The sequence below is a fragment of the Corylus avellana genome, chromosome ca11 (assembly GCF_901000735.1).
Source record: "Corylus avellana chromosome ca11, CavTom2PMs-1.0".
Taxonomy (NCBI): Eukaryota; Viridiplantae; Streptophyta; class Magnoliopsida; order Fagales; family Betulaceae; genus Corylus; species Corylus avellana.
Window position 1 is genome coordinate 8,611,922 of NC_081551.1, and position 18,496 is coordinate 8,630,417.

General features: G+C 37.0%; 2 protein-coding genes across 2 annotated transcripts; both read right to left on the reverse strand.

The window, feature by feature from the left end:
* Window positions 1–1,691: 1,691 nt before the first annotated feature.
* LOC132165012 (uncharacterized) lies at window positions 1,692–2,201 on the reverse strand. The gene has a single exon (XM_059575524.1). It carries the CDS (start codon window positions 2,199–2,201, stop codon window positions 1,692–1,694), a length of 510 nt encoding a protein of 169 aa, XP_059431507.1.
* Window positions 2,202–2,878: 677 nt separating this feature from the next.
* LOC132165013 (uncharacterized) lies at window positions 2,879–3,823 on the reverse strand. The gene has a single exon (XM_059575525.1). It carries the CDS (start codon window positions 3,821–3,823, stop codon window positions 2,879–2,881), a length of 945 nt encoding a protein of 314 aa, XP_059431508.1.
* Window positions 3,824–18,496: the final 14,673 nt, after the last annotated feature.

Sequence of the window (18,496 nt, forward strand, 5' to 3'; positions counted from 1 at the left end):
GTGAAGTAATAAATATTGACATGACATTTTGACAACATCACTCCTATTTAATTCAAAAATAATAATTAAAATTTGAAAAAATATATACTTAATAAAATCCAATAATTAGAACAAAAATGTATTCAGAAAAGATTCTAGCATTGTTTATGGTTAGAGAAATGCTAACCTAACAGCCCATACAATACAATACAATACAAAAAAAAAAACAGCCCATACAATACTATTATAAACAGGCGGGTGAATAGGTGAGAAAGAGGCACCAGCTTACCGCCCACAGATTCTATGCTTTTAAGGAAGGAGGAGGACACGTGGACATTGTTATGGTTGTGTGACATTATAAAAATGGTCGTTTTGGTCATGTGGAGCTTTGTATTGCTCAGTTTTGTTAATTATATAAGTGAAGTGTCCAATCATCAAAATGGTGATGGGATTAGATTACTGCTCATAATTCTTGTCGTTTTTTGTGGCTTTGTAATGAGATAAGCCAATTGCATAAGCAAACAAAGATTCGGATCCCACCATTTCTTTTTTTCTACATTCCTCATTTAAAATGAATGATTTGAGGCAGTTAAGGCGTTTTTAGCCGCCCAAAAAGAGTGGTTTGAGGTGGCCGACTACTATAGGGCCAAAAGAAGATGGTTCGGACATCTCTGAACGGTCAGTATAAAATGATCGAACCATTTCATCACTCTTTAGTTAGAGCCTTTTAGGGGATGATTTGACCACTCCAAAACACAATATTATGGCTAGAAGTGACCAAACCACCTATTTTGAGTGATTCAACCACCAAACAAGCGCTACTCATACGAGATCCTAACAATTGTTTTTTGGAGAAACTTCACAATTTCTCTCAAAACTTTTACATATTTTGAAAGTATCGTCTGAAGTTTAAAAGCTACTAATTAAGAGTATTAAACTTTTAATTTATTTCAATTACCAAATTCTGTTAGAATTTTTCGTTAAATCTTGTCAAAATTTTCAAAATACCCATATTTTTATTATAAAAAATAAAAATAAAAATTGTAAAGATTTAGTAGTTTATTTATTTATTTTTTAAAAAAAAATCTTTGCAATTTTTTGTAATAAAAAAAAATGGGTATTTTGACAAAAATTAACATAAAATTTTAACGGAATTAGATAATTGAAAGTTCGATACCCTTAATTGAGAGTTTTTAAACTTTGGAATAATATCAAAATGAATGAAAATTCAGAACAATTTTATGATATTTTTCTCAAACCTTCGGTTTGAGAAAATTTTTAACCACAAATTAATTTTAAGCACAAATTATACAAATGATTTTATAAATTATAAATATATCTCGAAAGATTAGACTGTATTTATTTATTTTTTGTTGAGGGGACCATGTTAATAAAATTAAAATAATAACAAATTTTAGAGTTAAAAAAAAAATTATTTAAACAGCACATTTCATAAAAAATATAATGTAAATTTCCAAACTTTTTGGAGTAATTTCAAACTCAAATCACACTGCCCAAGGTGTGAACCATGACACATTTCATGTGTAATATTTTGATTTTATTATTATTATTATTATTTTTACGAAAATTGTTCTTATTGTCACTTTAGCATTTCTTCTTCAGAGAATAATAAATAATCAATAGTATTATTATTGGGGAAAAAAAAGACGTGTGAGGGGAGATTTTTTGAAACAATCGTTATGTCATTGAATTCAAATCATACGCTGCAGGGCTAAAGCCTCTGCATGCATAGTCTCGCGTATACAATCTGGGGGGTCATAAAGCCACACCCTATCTATCTCATTCTGCAAAGCCAAACTTGCTAGAGCATGGACAACTTTATTACCTTCTCTTTGTATGTGCCCCATTTTCCACGATAGGATAGAACGGAGAGCTATACGCAGGTCTTTCGTAAGATGTCCCATAACACTCTCATCAGGCAGCATGGATGTCACAACATCCACGACCACTTTCGCATCTCCCTCCAATTGGACCTGCATAAACCCCATCTCAGTGCACAACTGAGTCGCCATAGTAGCTGCCAAAGTTTTCGTTGCTGTGGGTTCCAAAAATCCCAGTCGAGTCACACATTTCGCCGCCCACATTCTGCCTTGATGATCCCGGATAACGACCTCGAGACCCACACGACCTGTTTGATGATTGACTCCGGCGTCCCAATTGGCCTTGACCCACCCAAGTGGAGGATTTTTTTCCAGATACATGAAGTCGGAGTGTCATAAGCACGCTCCTGCCATACCGCCTCATCCCGCACCAAGTGAAAAGAATCCACCACCTAGGTTGCTTGCTGGACGATAATATTGGGGTGCAGAAATCCACCATCATGAACCATCTCATTTCGCCTAAGCCATATGCGACGAGCAATGCCAGCAAGCTGAGCAAATTCTGTTTGGTCACAACACATCAGCATTCCTTCCACCACTTGGAAGAAAGACGGCCTTTCAAGACAGCTTTTTTGGAATTTAACACACCCAACACTCCAAACATCCCTGGCCGCAGGACATTGCCACAACACATGAAAGGTTGTCTCCTCCTCTCTTTCACAGACTGGACAGCAAGGGTCCATGGTCACTTTCCGGGAACAGAGATTTGCTTTTGTAGGCAAAATCTCATGGCAGGCACGCCAAAGGAAATGTTTCTCCGCATTTGTTATTTTTTGCCGCCATATTGATCTCCACACATCACTGTGACGGACCCGAGAGGAGCCATCCGCCTTTGAAGCCGCTTCTCGCTCTTTTTCTATATGGTAAGCACTTCGCACCGAAAAGAGTCCTTTTGCTGTTCCCCTCCATATAAGCGTATCTTCTTGGTTCGTAGTACTCAGAGGTAATGATAGTATAGAGATATTCCCCTCTCGAGAGAACAACCTCTCCAATAATGCTTAATTCCACCAGTTTGTGTCTGCAGCAATGAGTTGGCTAACTGCAGCATTTGGGTCAAGTATCGATGGAGGTGAATACACCGTGTAAGTGGTAGGTCTAGGAAGCCACCTATCCTTCCATATTCGGATTGTTTTGCCGTTTCCAACTCTCCACACTAGACCATTTTTGACTAGATCACTAGACCCTTGGATACTCCGCCATGCAAAAGAAGGCCGGTTTCCTAAAGAGGCTTCAAGAACCATGCATGTCAGATAGTATTTTCCCTTCATAATCCGTGCAATGAGACTGTTCGGTGTTTTCCAAAGACGCCAAATCTGTTTCGCTAAAAGAGCTTTGTTAAAACAAACAAAATCACGAAATCCCATACTTCCATGATTTTTAGAAAGGCCCATCTTGCTCCAACTCATCCAATGGATTTTTGTCTCATTTGCTTGATGGTCCCAAAAAAATCTCACCATGACGGAATTAATCTCCTTGCAAAGAGCCTTTGGAAGTCGGAACACACCCATACAAAAAGTAGGTACTGCTTGAATCACAACCTTTAACAGAATTACTTTCCTCGCCTGTGACAAGAACTTAAGCTTCCAATCCTGGAGGCACTTCCACACCCTCTCCTTGATACATTTAAAAGCGCCGATGCAAGATCTTTCCACCAAAGTGGGCAACCCCAAATAAGTATCATAGCGCTGCTTTGTCGGAATCCCAGCTATCTCTTGGATGTGTTGCTTGTCTTCATTTAAGGTGTTTCTACTAAAAAATATAACCGTCTTATTTGCATTCATTTTCTGCCCCAACGCCTCTTCATATTTTTGTAGAATAGAGGTCAGATGGTTCCATTGAGACAAATTGGCCCTGCAAAACAATAATCTGTCATCGACGAAAAATTGGTGGCTTAATGCCGGCCCCTTCTTCGATGTAGGTACCCCTGTCAACCTTCCATCCATGTTGGCTTGGGAGAACATAGCACTCAGAGCTTCTGCACAAATAAGGAACAAGTAAGGTGATATTGGGTCGCCTTGTCGGAGACCTCTAGATGGGGTGATGAGGCCACAAGGGTTCCCATTCACCAAAATCGAATTTGCACCGTCTTAACACACATCATGATTAGGGAAATCCACCTCCCATCAAAACCCATCCGCTGCATCACGGCTTCTAAAAAACCATTCCACCCTATCATAGGCCTTGCTCATGTCGAGCTTAACGGCCATAAAACTCTTTTTTCCCCTCATCCCTGAGTGCATCGTATGTAGTGTTTCATAGGCCAGTAATACATTATCGATGATAAGGCGTCTCGGAATAAAGCACTTTGCGTGTGAACTTTGGGCCATTATAGCCCAAATTAGTTAATCCAGATGCCTTTAGAGTTTGTCGGAAGGCCTCCATGAGATAATGTTGCCTTCTGTTTCTCCCAAAATTTTCAAACATTGTCAATACTTCATTAAAATCATAAGAACTATCCACGGGTCAGGGGCTAAACGAGCCAAAACCTTTAAAAGTTCCCATGCTTCATGTCTTTCTGCCGGGTCCGGGTGGTCGTAGAATCCGGTGAATTTCCATTTTAAATCCCGATGTTGGTCATGAACTATAGCATTTATGTGTCTATGACTATAGTTTTGAACCTCCACCTCCCATCCTTCCTCCCAAAATAAAGCCAAGCCCCCACTTCTCCCCACACAATCCACCACAAATATGTTAGAAAAATCCACCTTCATACGAATTGTCTCTAATTTTTGTTTACGTAATTTAGTCTCCATTAAGAAGACTAAATTGGGACGCTTTTCTTTCACCATCCGACGAAAATCTTGAACTGTTAAAGGGTTCTCAAGCCCCCGATAGTTCCAACTAAGGATATTCATTGCGGTCGGTGGGGCTGGTCACCAGCCACCGCCATCCCCGAACCGTCACAAGAGTCACTAGTAATACTCACAGAGTAGGCCTTTTTTCAGTCCCCTTTAATTTTCCTCCATCTCCAACTACGTATTTCTTACAGCTGGTTTAAGGAGTGATCATAAGTTCAAGAGGTGTCACCAACTCGTCTCTACTTTTTCTCTTCCATGAAGAGAGATTCCCTCCCTGGCAACTTGTATTCATTTCCTTCCCTGATATTTTCCCCTCCTTGGCGTCCTTCAAAGAATTTTCTACCTCTGTTAGCACCAGACCCGTGTATGGACCCCCATCATTAGTGAATAGGCCATCAAAGTCCACAGCCTGTTTTGGTTGAATGTCACTGTTCATGTCTTCCTTTGCCTGCCACGTACCCTTAGTTGTTGTCAACCGTCTGTTGCTATAAGGGGATAAATCTACCAGCATGTGTCTCTTAATGCCTCTTGATTTTTTCCTTCCAGAGAAAATTTTCCATGCGCCTTTGTTCTGGTAGATTGAAATTCAAATTGTTCTTGCATAACACCCACATTAATTCTTTCCTTACCTGGTTGGCTTGTGCTAAGGAAACTCTAGTCATTTCTCCCCATATTCCCGAATAATGGCTCGCGGTTTTTGTGGGATATGTTTTTTGACTTTCCCGATTGGGCTCACCGGTTTCTTCATCCTTACCGGATTCCTCGACTCCTCGTTTCTGGCCCCCGCTTCTACGCCCAGTTTGGTCTGCCCTTTTCGGCCGGTCTTCTTCCGCTTGTCGTGGATATCTATCTGCATGCCAGTCCAGAATTCGGTCACCACTTCTAGTTGGAGATTGTGCCCTTATCCATGGTCCATTCTGGGTAAAGTCCTCTTGATTTCTCATTGTTTTCCTCTTTAGACACCCCTCTGGCCCATGGCAAATTACACCACAATGAAAACAAAATTTTGGTAACCTTTCATATTGGAAAACAATCAAATGTGATTTCCCTTCATATTTCATCATCCGGCCCCGGGGGAGAGGTTTATACAAATCAACCATGATCTTCACTCTGAGAAATTCCCCCCATCCAATCCATCTCTATCAGTGTCAACTTTCTCGACTATCCCAACCGAGGCACCAAGTTTGAGACCGACTTCTTTGCCCATACATGCCAAAGGTAACTGTAGCATTCTCACCTAGAAAGCGGCTTTGTCAAAACTGAATTCTGAGGGCGAAGATTGGCCGTCAAAGTCTTCCACCAGAAAAAGATTTCCTTCGAACACCCAGGCTCTTCCTTCTAAAACTCGCTTCTTATCAGTGGCATGTTCAAATCCAATCAAGAACAAATTCCCTCCCAAAACTTTGAAAGTCAGAGCCCCGATTAATCGCCACCATCGCTTAAGCGTAGTTTTGATGGTCTCCTTGCTCACTACTCGCTTCGACATCAATTTTCCCACGATGCATGATTGTCCGCGCCTAACCACCTTTGTCATGTCCACTGCTTGAATCTGAACCTCAGCATCCTCTCCCTTTGACAATGAAAGCTTTGCCCAAAGGTTCGATAGATCCTCCGCCATTCTTACAAATCGATGAAAAATGAATACTCTAAAAAATCTCACAAAGATTATGAGAAACTACTCCTTCTCCTCTAGGACTGGGCTAGAGAGAAAACCATCCTTATCATACGAGGGGAGATTTTATGGTTGCCTTTAGCTGCTAGCATGTTATTGCCATTTAATAAAATAGTAGTATTTAATTGTCTCTTTTATTTTTATAATAAATTTAGTTTGTCATTATAAAATATTTTACCATTTTCTAATCGCACTCCATGATTGTCCAAAACCATCTTAAATTGATGAGACACGTCACACACACACCATTTTATACTTTTAATTTTCTTAAAATTTAAAACTTAAATTTTTATTTTTTATTTTTATTTTTTTGGACATTAAATTGTGAGAATTGTGTATGGGTTGATTATAATCCCTCAAACCCAATTTAGGGCCGTTTGGAAGTGGGATTTCAATAAGTGTAATTTTAAAAATTGCGTTTTTAAAATCACTTTTTTTTAAAAAAAAATTGCACAAGCATTTAGTAAAACATGTTAATAAGTATTTTTTAATTTTTTTTTTTTTTATCAATTGAGTGTTTGAATAACATTAACATATAATTGCGGTTTCATGACACTACAAAAAAACCATTTTTTCCTGACTGAAAATTTCTGACGTTTTATGGTGTTTGACACGTCGGAAAATTTTTCTGACGTGTGTTGACTGTCAGAAGCATAGGTGTCAGTAAAAATTTTTTTTTCTGACGTGTTAGTAGTTAGAACGTCAGAATTTTCTGACGTTTTATTATATTAGATGTCAGAAAATTTTCTGACGTGGCAGAAATCCCACGTCAGAATATTTTTTGACGTGGAAGAAATTCCATGTTAGAAAATTTTCTGACGTGGAATTTCTATCACGTCATAAATCTGCCACGTCAGAAAAATTAGGTTTTTTTTTTTTTTTTCCTCATTAGTTTGTTTGTTTTCCTGATCATTAGGTTTTACGATTTATTGTTTTTTTTTTCTCATTTGTTTTTTTTTTTTGAATTGACAATTTCATAAGCACATCTTCCAAAGCCAACAACTCTTAAAGACACGGTACATATGTCCTAGTGACTTGTAGTTGATGGATCTGGAACAAAAAAAAAAATTTTGAATGGTAGCAAATTTAGAAATAATGTCATGTTGCATTTGCCATTTGGCATGATAAAACCATGCAGTTAGAAAGGACATATGTACAGAAATTCAGTTACATGTAATGAAATTCGACATTTAGATCTATCAACATAAGAAAGAAATAGAGAAAGCCATGGAATAACTAGTAGGTCATTGAGTTAGTTCAAAAATTTTATTAGGATGCCAAACCAAAATGGAAAACAAAATCCAACCAAACTAATACGTCTTATATGACCAGGTTATACATGGCAATATGCAGAGGCCATAGTATACTGGCAACAACATCCATGAGCTTCCTATACCGCTAATTCCAAAGGCTTCCTAGATAGCTTGATGTATACTGGCAACAACATCCACGAGCTTCTTCACAATCTGCAGTAAGAAATAATTTCAAAAAAATATGTTACTCTACAAAGAGAAACAAATACTCTACTCTATCCTGTGGAAGACAAGACTGCATAAAGTAGAAACTTTCCTCCATGACCTACCACAAAATCTTATTAAATCAATAGGTATTTATATTTGATTGCCATCTACATTCATAGAATTGCCATTTACATGAAGAAAGGTAGAATAATATCTATTTCACAAACAACAAGAAAACCTAACCAAAACTAGCAGTTTAATTTATAAATTGAAGCATAAAGTACCTTCAAGAACATAGAAGCAAATTGATAATTGATTTTTTCTACCGGTACCCAATTATCATAATTTTTCCACTTCATAAAGAATAACAAGTGCTCATAGTTACAAGAGGCCCAACCTATTAAACCCTAAACGAAGTATTGATTAAACATCCATCAAATGCAACTTACTATTTATCATATAGACATAATTACAAGTATCACAAACATGTAGTCTCTACGTCAATCATATACAACCAAACTATATATGTTACCATGAATATAGACTTAATTACATATAACATTAAACATCAACAAAACAAGAACAAAATATATAATAGGTTTACCAACTACAAACTCACAGACAATGCTCAATCTAAGTCGATAGCTTCCTCACTCTCCAACTTCTCCGCATTACCTGGAGATGATAAAACAATCAATCAGGAACCAGTAGGTACCTTTCTTATCAGGATCTTAGGCCAAACACAAAAAATGGCACCATAACAACTTTAACATATATACTAACCAAAATGACATTATTATAATAGAACAAAAAATGCACTAACTACAATTATAAATCATCATCAATGCAATATCTATCTATATATAAATATATATAGATATTCCGACTGGAAAATAATATCCTTCCTTCTAAAATTAGACGCAAACACAATGCTAATGTTTAGTAGTAGAAATAATAACAAATATCATCGGGGTCACTATCAACAACAACAACATAAAAAACCAATACTAATTCCAATCAAATGAATCACCAAACCAATGAAGAACAAAACATTTTGCAACAAGAGTGTCCATATATATATTCAAGAAAACCCAAAAAAAAAAAAAAAAACAAATTGCATTACCTGATCCACTCCCCACCGACGATCTCACCACCAAACGGGCTGCAAATTCTTTGTCTGGGACATCCTTAACTCGAGTCATATCGGATGAGGACCTCGACTATAACATGGACTCAAGCTGAGGAAAACGTGCCTCATACGAAGTGTTCATACTAGCCTCACTCTCAGTTAGCCGCACAGCAACCTGCTCTCGTTGTGCATTTAACAGCGCAGCTATCTCTGCCCTATGCCTCTCCCTTTCAGCTTGCTACGCCGCTGTCTGCTCTCCCTGTGTCTCTAGAAGCACATTCATCTCCTGCTTGTGCTTCTCCCGCTCAGCTTGTAGTGCAGCTTCTATCATTTCTGGGACACCAAAGCTCCCAAGAGGTTGTGACCGTGGCGCGACTGGTCTATAGTAGGAGTGGATGCTGCCACGTACAGGTAGTATACCTGCTCCAACTTGGCGAACCCGACTAGTGTACTCTGGCTTATTGCCGATCCCCCGTGCGTACGCATCGTCGGGTGCCCACCGTATGGTCCCCTCGGTTACAGATCTTGTAGCAGCAGGGTCAGTGGGAAGCAACTCCTTCGTCCTCTCTTGTAGAGTACACATTAAAAGAAGCAATTATAAATATTAAATTAAAAAACAAAGAAATATACATTAACCAAGACATATCGGTTATTAGTAGCATACACATCTCTCCCTGACCAAATCATTTGGATATCCGCCATCCTTCTTCACGTGTGTGTTAATGTAAGACTATGCTCGTGTTGGCGGAGTCCCGGTATTTATGAGCCACATAAACAAATAAAACATAAACATAATCAACATAAATTATATATATATAACTGATCAAAAAATGCACATACTTCTTCACTTCTTCATGTGTAGCCTTGGCATAGCTCTTTGACCCAGTGCAGTGAGGCTCTTTGTTCTTCGACCGGATTCCCTTCATAAATGCAGCGTAATCCTACACAAATAACATTGTTAATAACTTAGGCTAACACATTCATTTTAATAAAACTAAACAAAACTCACTAAAATATGTGACTTACTTGATTCTCTTTAGTACATCATTTCTCCAATAATATATCCACGTCCGTTCTGTTGTACGTAGATAATTGTCCCCCTTTCCTAGCCTTCACTATTGCCAGAGTATCGTCCGACGTGATGTGAAGACTCTGCTTCAAGTCATACCTCCAAGTTTTATGCTTGTTTCGCATATCAAGGAAAGCGTCCCGTTTTATGGCCGCGATATCGCACTCAGGCGGGATATAAAAGTGCTTCTGCATATATTCACACGTATATTTATATTAACAATACATCATGTATTTGAGATAAATATATGAATATATAAATAATTATCATAAATACAATAATATTTAATTATAACATACCATCAATGCATCCCAGATATCTTCCTTCCTACGCTCTGGTACATTCTTCCACTCGCCGCTAATCCTTACATAAGTACTGCTCCTGACGAACACTCCGGTCATCCATCTAAACTTGGAAGCGCTTTGTCCCACAGGCTGCCACGCAGGGTTATACTCACACACGATCCTCTGGCCATCGGGGATCTCCCACAACTTGTGACATGACTTGACAATCAAGATATGGTAGCGGGTGATGCCATTTTGATCTACACCTAATACATTAAGGATTTGAACAAGTTAGTTACTTATTTAAACTAACTACGTATTGAAATAAAAAAAATATTACGATTTTTTAGCACATATACTTACTTATCGTCCGAACCTTGTTCACCGCCAATGGGCGTGTAGCGGCATCATCGGAATGTGTCATGCGCGACACCATCCTCATCGCCCACATTGCTATCCAGGGGCTGTGTCTCATCACTATCATCCACCTGTGATCCGGTGGGGTATGGGTGCCGCTCGAAATGGCCATGGGAAACGATCCCCAGCTCGCTCAACGTCGTGAAGTCAAGCGTGAAAGGTGTGGATGTGCTTGGCTCTGGCGGAGTATGCTGAGAATCTACATAAATGTCACCACCAAAGCCCACGTCCTGCCCTGCATGGGTCTACCCTTCCACATGATGTGGAAATATCGGTCTATACCCTTCTGGCTCCATATCAGCCCGAGGGGATGAATGTAACGCATGGGTGCCGGATGTCAACCGCACGGTCGGTTGCCTCTGTGCTTTTCTCTTTTCCTTGTAACTCATATCTCCCTCCAAAATACGTTACGAACCGAATTAGTATTTAAAATAAGTAAATATGTAAAAGTATATGTAAAGTAATCACTCATTTAAATTTTTAAACATATACTAGTTACTCAATTAATTATATATCATTTCCACAAACTACATATAAATTTTATGGTTAACTTAAAAAGCAATTACAAATTAATGTAATTTGTAATGAAAAGTAATTTCTTAAACTTAAACGAAATAACAACTATTCCAAATGGGGACCATCAATAATGATCATCTATCTAGGCTAGTTGTTTTCGTATGTTTTTTAGTACCGTTTAGGGCTTTCTTCACACACTTTTTTAATCTTGTTCTTTTTTTTTTCTTTTTTTTTTTCCTTTCAAATTTACATTATTTGATGTTGTTTAACCGTTAACATTCTTCATTCACGTTTAGCTTCTATCATTTTTCCCCAAAAGTTCATATATATATGCATTTGTTAGATGTTGGAGACCCTAGTTAAATAAAATAAATCTAGCTAGGGTACGAAGTCAATTTTATATATATATATTTTCCTATTATCAAAGTTTTTGGTCGTATAGCATTTATAAGTATTAATTGGGCAAAACCTAAACTATATACAAGTCTAAGTTTCATGCATTTATTATTATAAGTTAAATAAATAAATCTAAGCTAATTACTAGTTTCCGGATATAACGGATCAAAATTAACCACATGGTTGTTCATATATATATACCACGTGCATACCAAATAACAATCATAACACATAGTACGAATTACTTAATTAATTAACAAATTAACAATAAATAACTATCTCAAACAAAGCAAAAATTTAAATAAGTTATATATAATAACATAAATGTGAAATTGTTATATATAATATATATATAGCCGGCCATATATATACTATGTATACATATGTATTACCCATATATATATATATATATATATATATATGGCCGGCCATATATATATAACAAAAAAATTGAAATGCATATATATAGCTAGCGAGGAACGACAGAGTGAAGCAATTCATGTAAATATATCAATCATCTTGCACAAAACCAAATTCATAATAATTTTCTTTTCAAACGTATTACACGAAATTAGCACAAACATCACCCAAACTTGCAACACCAAATCCAAACCAAACAAATATATATATATAACCTTTCCGGATTCTCCCCCTCCCGTTGTTGGTATCAGAGCCATAAGAGTTCCGATCTCTTTGCTGCTTGATGTACACCCTGTTCTCCTTTGAACCCCCTGAGTATTGTCTTGCTCTTCTCCTCTTTACTTACCCCCTGTTAACCTTTCTCTGTGTCGAGATCCTAGTTGTTAGACGGTAGTCCACCACCCTGTCAGTTACTGTTGTAAGGAACGGTAGTTCACCACCCCGTCTAGTCAGTTTGCAAATCCGTAAGTCCCGTTGAAAAGCCTGGGTTGGCGTGTGAAGGGCAGGTAGTAGGTACTGAGTGTTGGCCAAGGGTATGTGTGAATAGTTCTGGTTTCAGCCGCTTCGCGTCCAAGGGTATGTGTGGATAGTTTAGCGTCTAGGAAGGACATACTTAGGAACTTTGCCCAGTGTGTGATTTTGAGTTTAGTTTGTGTGTCAAAATGTGGAGATCTAATTCTTCTGTTTGTTCTAATTCCAGTTTACCACCTGACGTGGTTAATTTTGAAAATTTTTCTGTCGAAACTGATACTGATTTTAAATTTGATAAGTGGAATATCCCCAAGCTTAACGCCAAGGATGTTTACACTACTTCATGGTCTAAATCTGTCTTTAGATCTGAATATTTTGTCAAAACTGTTGAACAAACCTTTGCTGTTACCGGCAAAGATCAAACTATGACCTTATTTAACAAGAAATTCATTAACGATTCTCTTGCTAAGTTTATAAGTTTTTGCATGTTGGTTCTGTGCAAGTTGCGGTCAAGCCATTGACTCGACTTGGTATTAATACTTCTATTTTGTTATGCTTGCGTGACACAAGATTTATTGATTTCAAAACCAGTATTCTTGGAATGATTCAATCATCCTTGTTTATTGGTCCTGTCCATTTTGATGTCTTCCCCAACATTTCTCTTGCTTTAAATGATATGCATATTTTGAAAGCTTTGACGCTTAATGTTTTAACTTCTGGTTATAATATGGAAGAAGGTAGCAGACCCCTTGCTATCATCTACCGTATTTATTAGAAGTTGATGAAGACAAATCTAGATCCACAAGCTGTGATCAAGAATTCAGGTGAATCTACTTTGTTAATTCAAAGTTCTACTCAGAATGCTTATATCAAAACTCCAAAAATGATTCGCTGTAATGAGATTGACCTCCCCAACGAGTGGCTTTTGGAAGGTGTTGCAAAACCTTCTCGAGTAGTAAACGATGCCTCTAATCTTGATTACATCCAGCAATACATGGATAGATCTGTCAAAATCAATTTTTCTGATTTAGGACTTTCTAACAGAATTGAAAGACCTCTGTTCGAAAGACCTCTGTTGGTTAACGAACGAAGGAATTCTTTTGCTGGTTCCACAACCTCAGAAGGATTTCGACGTCGTGATAAAGATGTGGATGAGTCCCTTAACGCTCCTTCTCCTCTTTGTCCTGTTAACCCTGATTTGAAACTCAAAGGAATTTCTACCGATTCCCCAGTTTCTTCTGCTTTTTACTCTACTAGAAATCATCTCCAAACGGATGACGAAGGTGGATCTATCTCTCCTTCTGCTTCTGATTTTAATGCTCCTCTTCCCACTGCTCATCATCAGTGTAATGTCATCACTGCAACTGCTCCCATCAAAGATTTCTTTTTCTATTATTGATTGGCCTGCTTTGTCCAAAGATTTCAGTTCAAAAGAAAATCGTGCTTTAAGACATGCTTACCGTGCCAAATATTCTGAAAAGGAACAAAATCTCATCAAGGTCAAATGGACTGAGATGATGATTAAGTCCCAAAAACATATTTTGTTTTTTGATTATCTTCAAAAACATTTCCCTGTCGATAATGTTTTGAATGTTGTCAAAAATAATTTTGTCAAAGAAGATAAAACTGTTGTCAAATCTTCTCATCCTCCTCTTGAAAATACTCTTCTTGATGTCAACAAAATTGTTGTTAAATGTTCCCCTTTCAAAACTCATGATAATGATCCTATTACTAACGATAGGAAAATTATCGAATAAAACAATTGTTGTACCCAATCTCTGCATATTTTAGGACAACAATTGGACCGTATCGAAGAGAAACTTCCCTCTCTCTCTTCTGATCCAAAGGTTTCCTCTGCTCCTTCTAAAATTGAAAAACCCCTGATTTCTCTCCCTGATTCGAAAGAATCTTCTGGTTTGAAAACGACTTCTCAAATGAACCTTGAGAAAGTCAACAAATTGCTTTCTGAGTTAACTACTGCTCGTGCTAGTTCTTATGGACAAAATTTTGGTAACAAAAAAGTCTCTTCTTCTGATTCTGAAACTTCTTCTCAAGAATCTACTGATTTTGACATCAGAGTTCTTGAACAAAACTTTGGTAAGATTGAAATGGAGCCAAAACTCCAAAGCATCTTTGACGGATCTAAACCTTTTAATCTTACAAAGAATTTTTATTCAAAAACTACTCCTCCTGATTTACAATTTGAGGAAAGGTTTCTCCAATCCCAATTCTCTGTCTCTGCAAATAAATTATATGAATGGAATATTGACGGTTTGTCTGAGCAAGAACTGCCCAATAAGATGAATCACATGTCCATGGTTGCTAATGCCTATCTCACTAATCACAATAAAAGCCAAGCTAATATTGTGGATTTACTTGCTACTGGTTTTTCTGGTACTCTTAGAAATTGGTGGGACAATTATCTCACTGAACTAAGAAGAGATCAGATCAGGAAAGCAGTAAAGAGTGATGAAGAAGGATTACCCATTTTCAATGAGCAAATTGGTATGGGTGAACCTGATGGTGTTAACTCCTTGATCTATACAATTATCAAACATTTTGTCGGAACTTCTTCCAATATCACTTCCCGTATTTCTGATTATTTGAACAATCTTTGATGCCCTACTATGTCTGACTATAGATGGTATCAAGATGTCTTTCTTTCCCGTGTCATGGTTAGACCTGATAGTCAAAAACCTTATTGGAAAGAAAAGTTTGTTAATGGGTTGCCTTCATTATTTGCTCACAAAGTTAAAGATGAATTGATCAGTTCTGACACTGGTTTCATTGATTTTGAAAACTTGACTTATGGTGATTTGTTTTCAACTGTCAAAAAACTTGGTATTAAGATGTGCATCGATCAAAAGATGATCAGACAGCAGCTTAAAAAGGCCAAGAAAGCTAAGTATGAAATGAGAAATTTCTGTGAACAGTTTGGATTACCTCCTATTGCTCCTTCCAGAACGCAAAGGAAGAAATCTAAAGCTTTCATGAAATCACCCTCTCCATATTACAATAGTAACAAGAAAAGAAAATTTAATAAACCTAAATTTTCTAAACCTCATCCTAAATGGAGTAAAGAATCTAAATTTGAAAAATACATTTCAAAAAATAAATGCTTCAACTGTGGAGAAACAGGACACTATGCTGACAAGTGCCCAAAACCTCTCAAAAAGATTAAAAAAGAGATTAATGCTTTAAACATCAATGACGATGAAAAGTAAAAAATCTTTAGAATTTTTCAAAACAATGCCTTTTCTGATTATTCTTCTGATAATGATTTTCTATCTTCCTCTGATTCTAAATATCGCTCTGCTTCTGATATTTCTGCAAATTGTGTCAATTTTGGTTGTACTGAATCTTGCTGCAACCCAAAAACTTGTTCTGTCTTGACCAAATCAGAAGAACAAGAAGATTTGCATCTTACCCTGATTTCAAAAATTGAAAACCCAGATTTGAAAGAAGAGTATCTTAAAAAACTTAAGAAACTCATGACCAAAGATGTTGAAAAACCTGTTGGCACGATATCTCTTGAAGATACCTAGAAACGATTTTCAAAACAAAAATCCAAGGTAGCTACTATCTCAGATTTGCAGCATGAGATTAGTATCATCAAGAAAGATATTGTTAACTTGCAACTTGCCTTACAAGATGTTAATACTGAAAACAAAGATTTACAACAAAAGCTTTTGCTTTTAAATCTTAACCAATGTTTTCCTGGAAGTGTTTCTGATAATGAAACACCTGAGCATGATGATGAGGCTGAATCCAATCATAAATCTTTGTCCAATGAAGTTAAGATTGTCAGTATGATCAGTAAACTTGTCCCTCCGAGATGGTATTCAAAAGTCAGAATTACCATTTCTCCTGATTATGCTTTTGATGTTTTTGCTTTGATTGATTCTAGTTCTGACTTGAATTGCATTCAAGAAGGATTCATTCCTAGCAAATATTTTGAAAAATCCACAGAACGGCTGCATTCAGCCAATGGAAGCAAATTGCACATTGATTTTGAGTTAAATAATGCTTATGTCTGTTTCAATAATATTCATTTCCATATTTCTACTGTTCTTGTCAAAAACATGAGTGAAAGGGTAATTCTTGGGATGCCTTTTCTTGCTTTACTTTATCCATTCTCTGTTAACGAGATTGGTGTTTCAACTGTTAAATTTGGTGTTAATATTCAAATACCTTTTGCTTCAAAATTTGAAATTGATGTTAATAGGTTGGATATTAAGTTTAGGCAGTCCTCAGATCTAGAGTTGGATAAGGACCCTATTACCATTAGAGTTTTGTCTTGCCTAAACACCCCCCTGACGGTCGTGTTTTCCCAGAATTCTTTGTTCATACCTATCCCCAGCACATGGCGCATATTATTATTTTTGCTTTGCAAAAAATAATTTTGACATTATTTTGCATATATTTTATAAAAGTTTTAACCATTTTGGTTTTAATTACTTTTCTTTTGAATTTTTGCAGTGTCACTATGGCTAGCAAAAAGGATAAAGAAAAAATTGGTTCAAAAGCTTTGACTATAAAATCAGAGTCCCCCTTTGCTTCTTCCCTGCCAATTTCCTCTGTTGCCATAACCAACAGATTTGCTCCATTTGCTCCCTCCATTCCTGATTCCCAAATGTCGTACTCAAGTACACTTGCCTCCTCTTATGATCCATTTTTTGACAAACCAAAAAATCCCTTCATAAGGTATGATAAAACGTCTGCCTATATGACTCTCCCTTATTCCCAGAACTTGTTCTTTGTCGAACTTAATCGTTCTGCTTCTTCTAAATCTACCGGAGATATTGCCCTCTCCTATTTTCCCCCAAATTTTCTTGCTTTACTTTATCTTTTGTGGATTCATTCCTAGCAAATATTTCTCCCCTATCCCCTGCATCTATATGCATTCTGCGCTTCCTCCCCCTCCCGTTGTTGATATATATATATATATACTTGTGAGGAGCTCTAGCAGGAGCTAGAAACGGAGGGAGAGAGGACGACGGCCGGAGATCGATGGCAAAGAGATGGCCGGCAGGTTTAGTTGCGGGCGGAGGATCACTAGAATCATGAGATCGAGAGAGTATACATACGGTGGAGAAGAGAAAAAAAAAAAAAAGAAGCTTAATATTACTCGAGCTTCAGCTATGGTGGAAGAAAGAAAGAAAAACAGAGAGAAAACAAAGAGAAAAAGGAAAAGTTTGGGCGGTCATGCGTGGTAGCTAGCTTCCAGTTGGGGGAAAGAAAAGATAAAATAAATAAAAAATAAAAAATTCAAACGTGCCAGGCCTCTTAATTAAGAGGCATGGCGCGCAGCAGCTGGTCGGGAGAGATGGGATGGGTCTGTGCGGGGAGGGACTCGAGGGAATTTCCTGACGTGCCATGTTTGGCACGTCAGGATTTGACGTGCTAGGTGTTGCGCGTCAGGAATATAATCAAGAAAAAAAAAATTATATAATTAATTAGCTATATAATTGTCTATATATATATATATATATATAATGTTCTGACGTGGCACATTACCACGTCAGAAATATTCTGACGTGGCCACGTCAGAAATTTCTGATGTAGTAAATGTTGCCATGTCAGAAAATATATAATTTTTTAAGATTTAAAATATGTAAGAATTTTCTGATATTGTAGTATTTAACACGTTAGAAAATTCTGACGTGGTACTATTCACACGTAAGAAAAAAATTTCTGACGTGGTAAAATTTCTACATCAGAAAATTAATGACGTGGTAACAAAACATGTACTGTACCCACGTCAGAAAATGCTATTTTTTTGTAGTGTGACCAAATAGGTAAATATTGCGCTAAATATTTTTTTAAGCGAAATCATGATTTTAGTTTAAATTCGCACTTTTTTAAATAAGTACTTTTAGTGAGCTTATAGAAATCGCTGATTTTTCCACAATGCGCTTTTAAAATCACAATCTCAAATATTCCAAAATTGACATTTGATTTAAAAACATAAATTATTTTTAAAA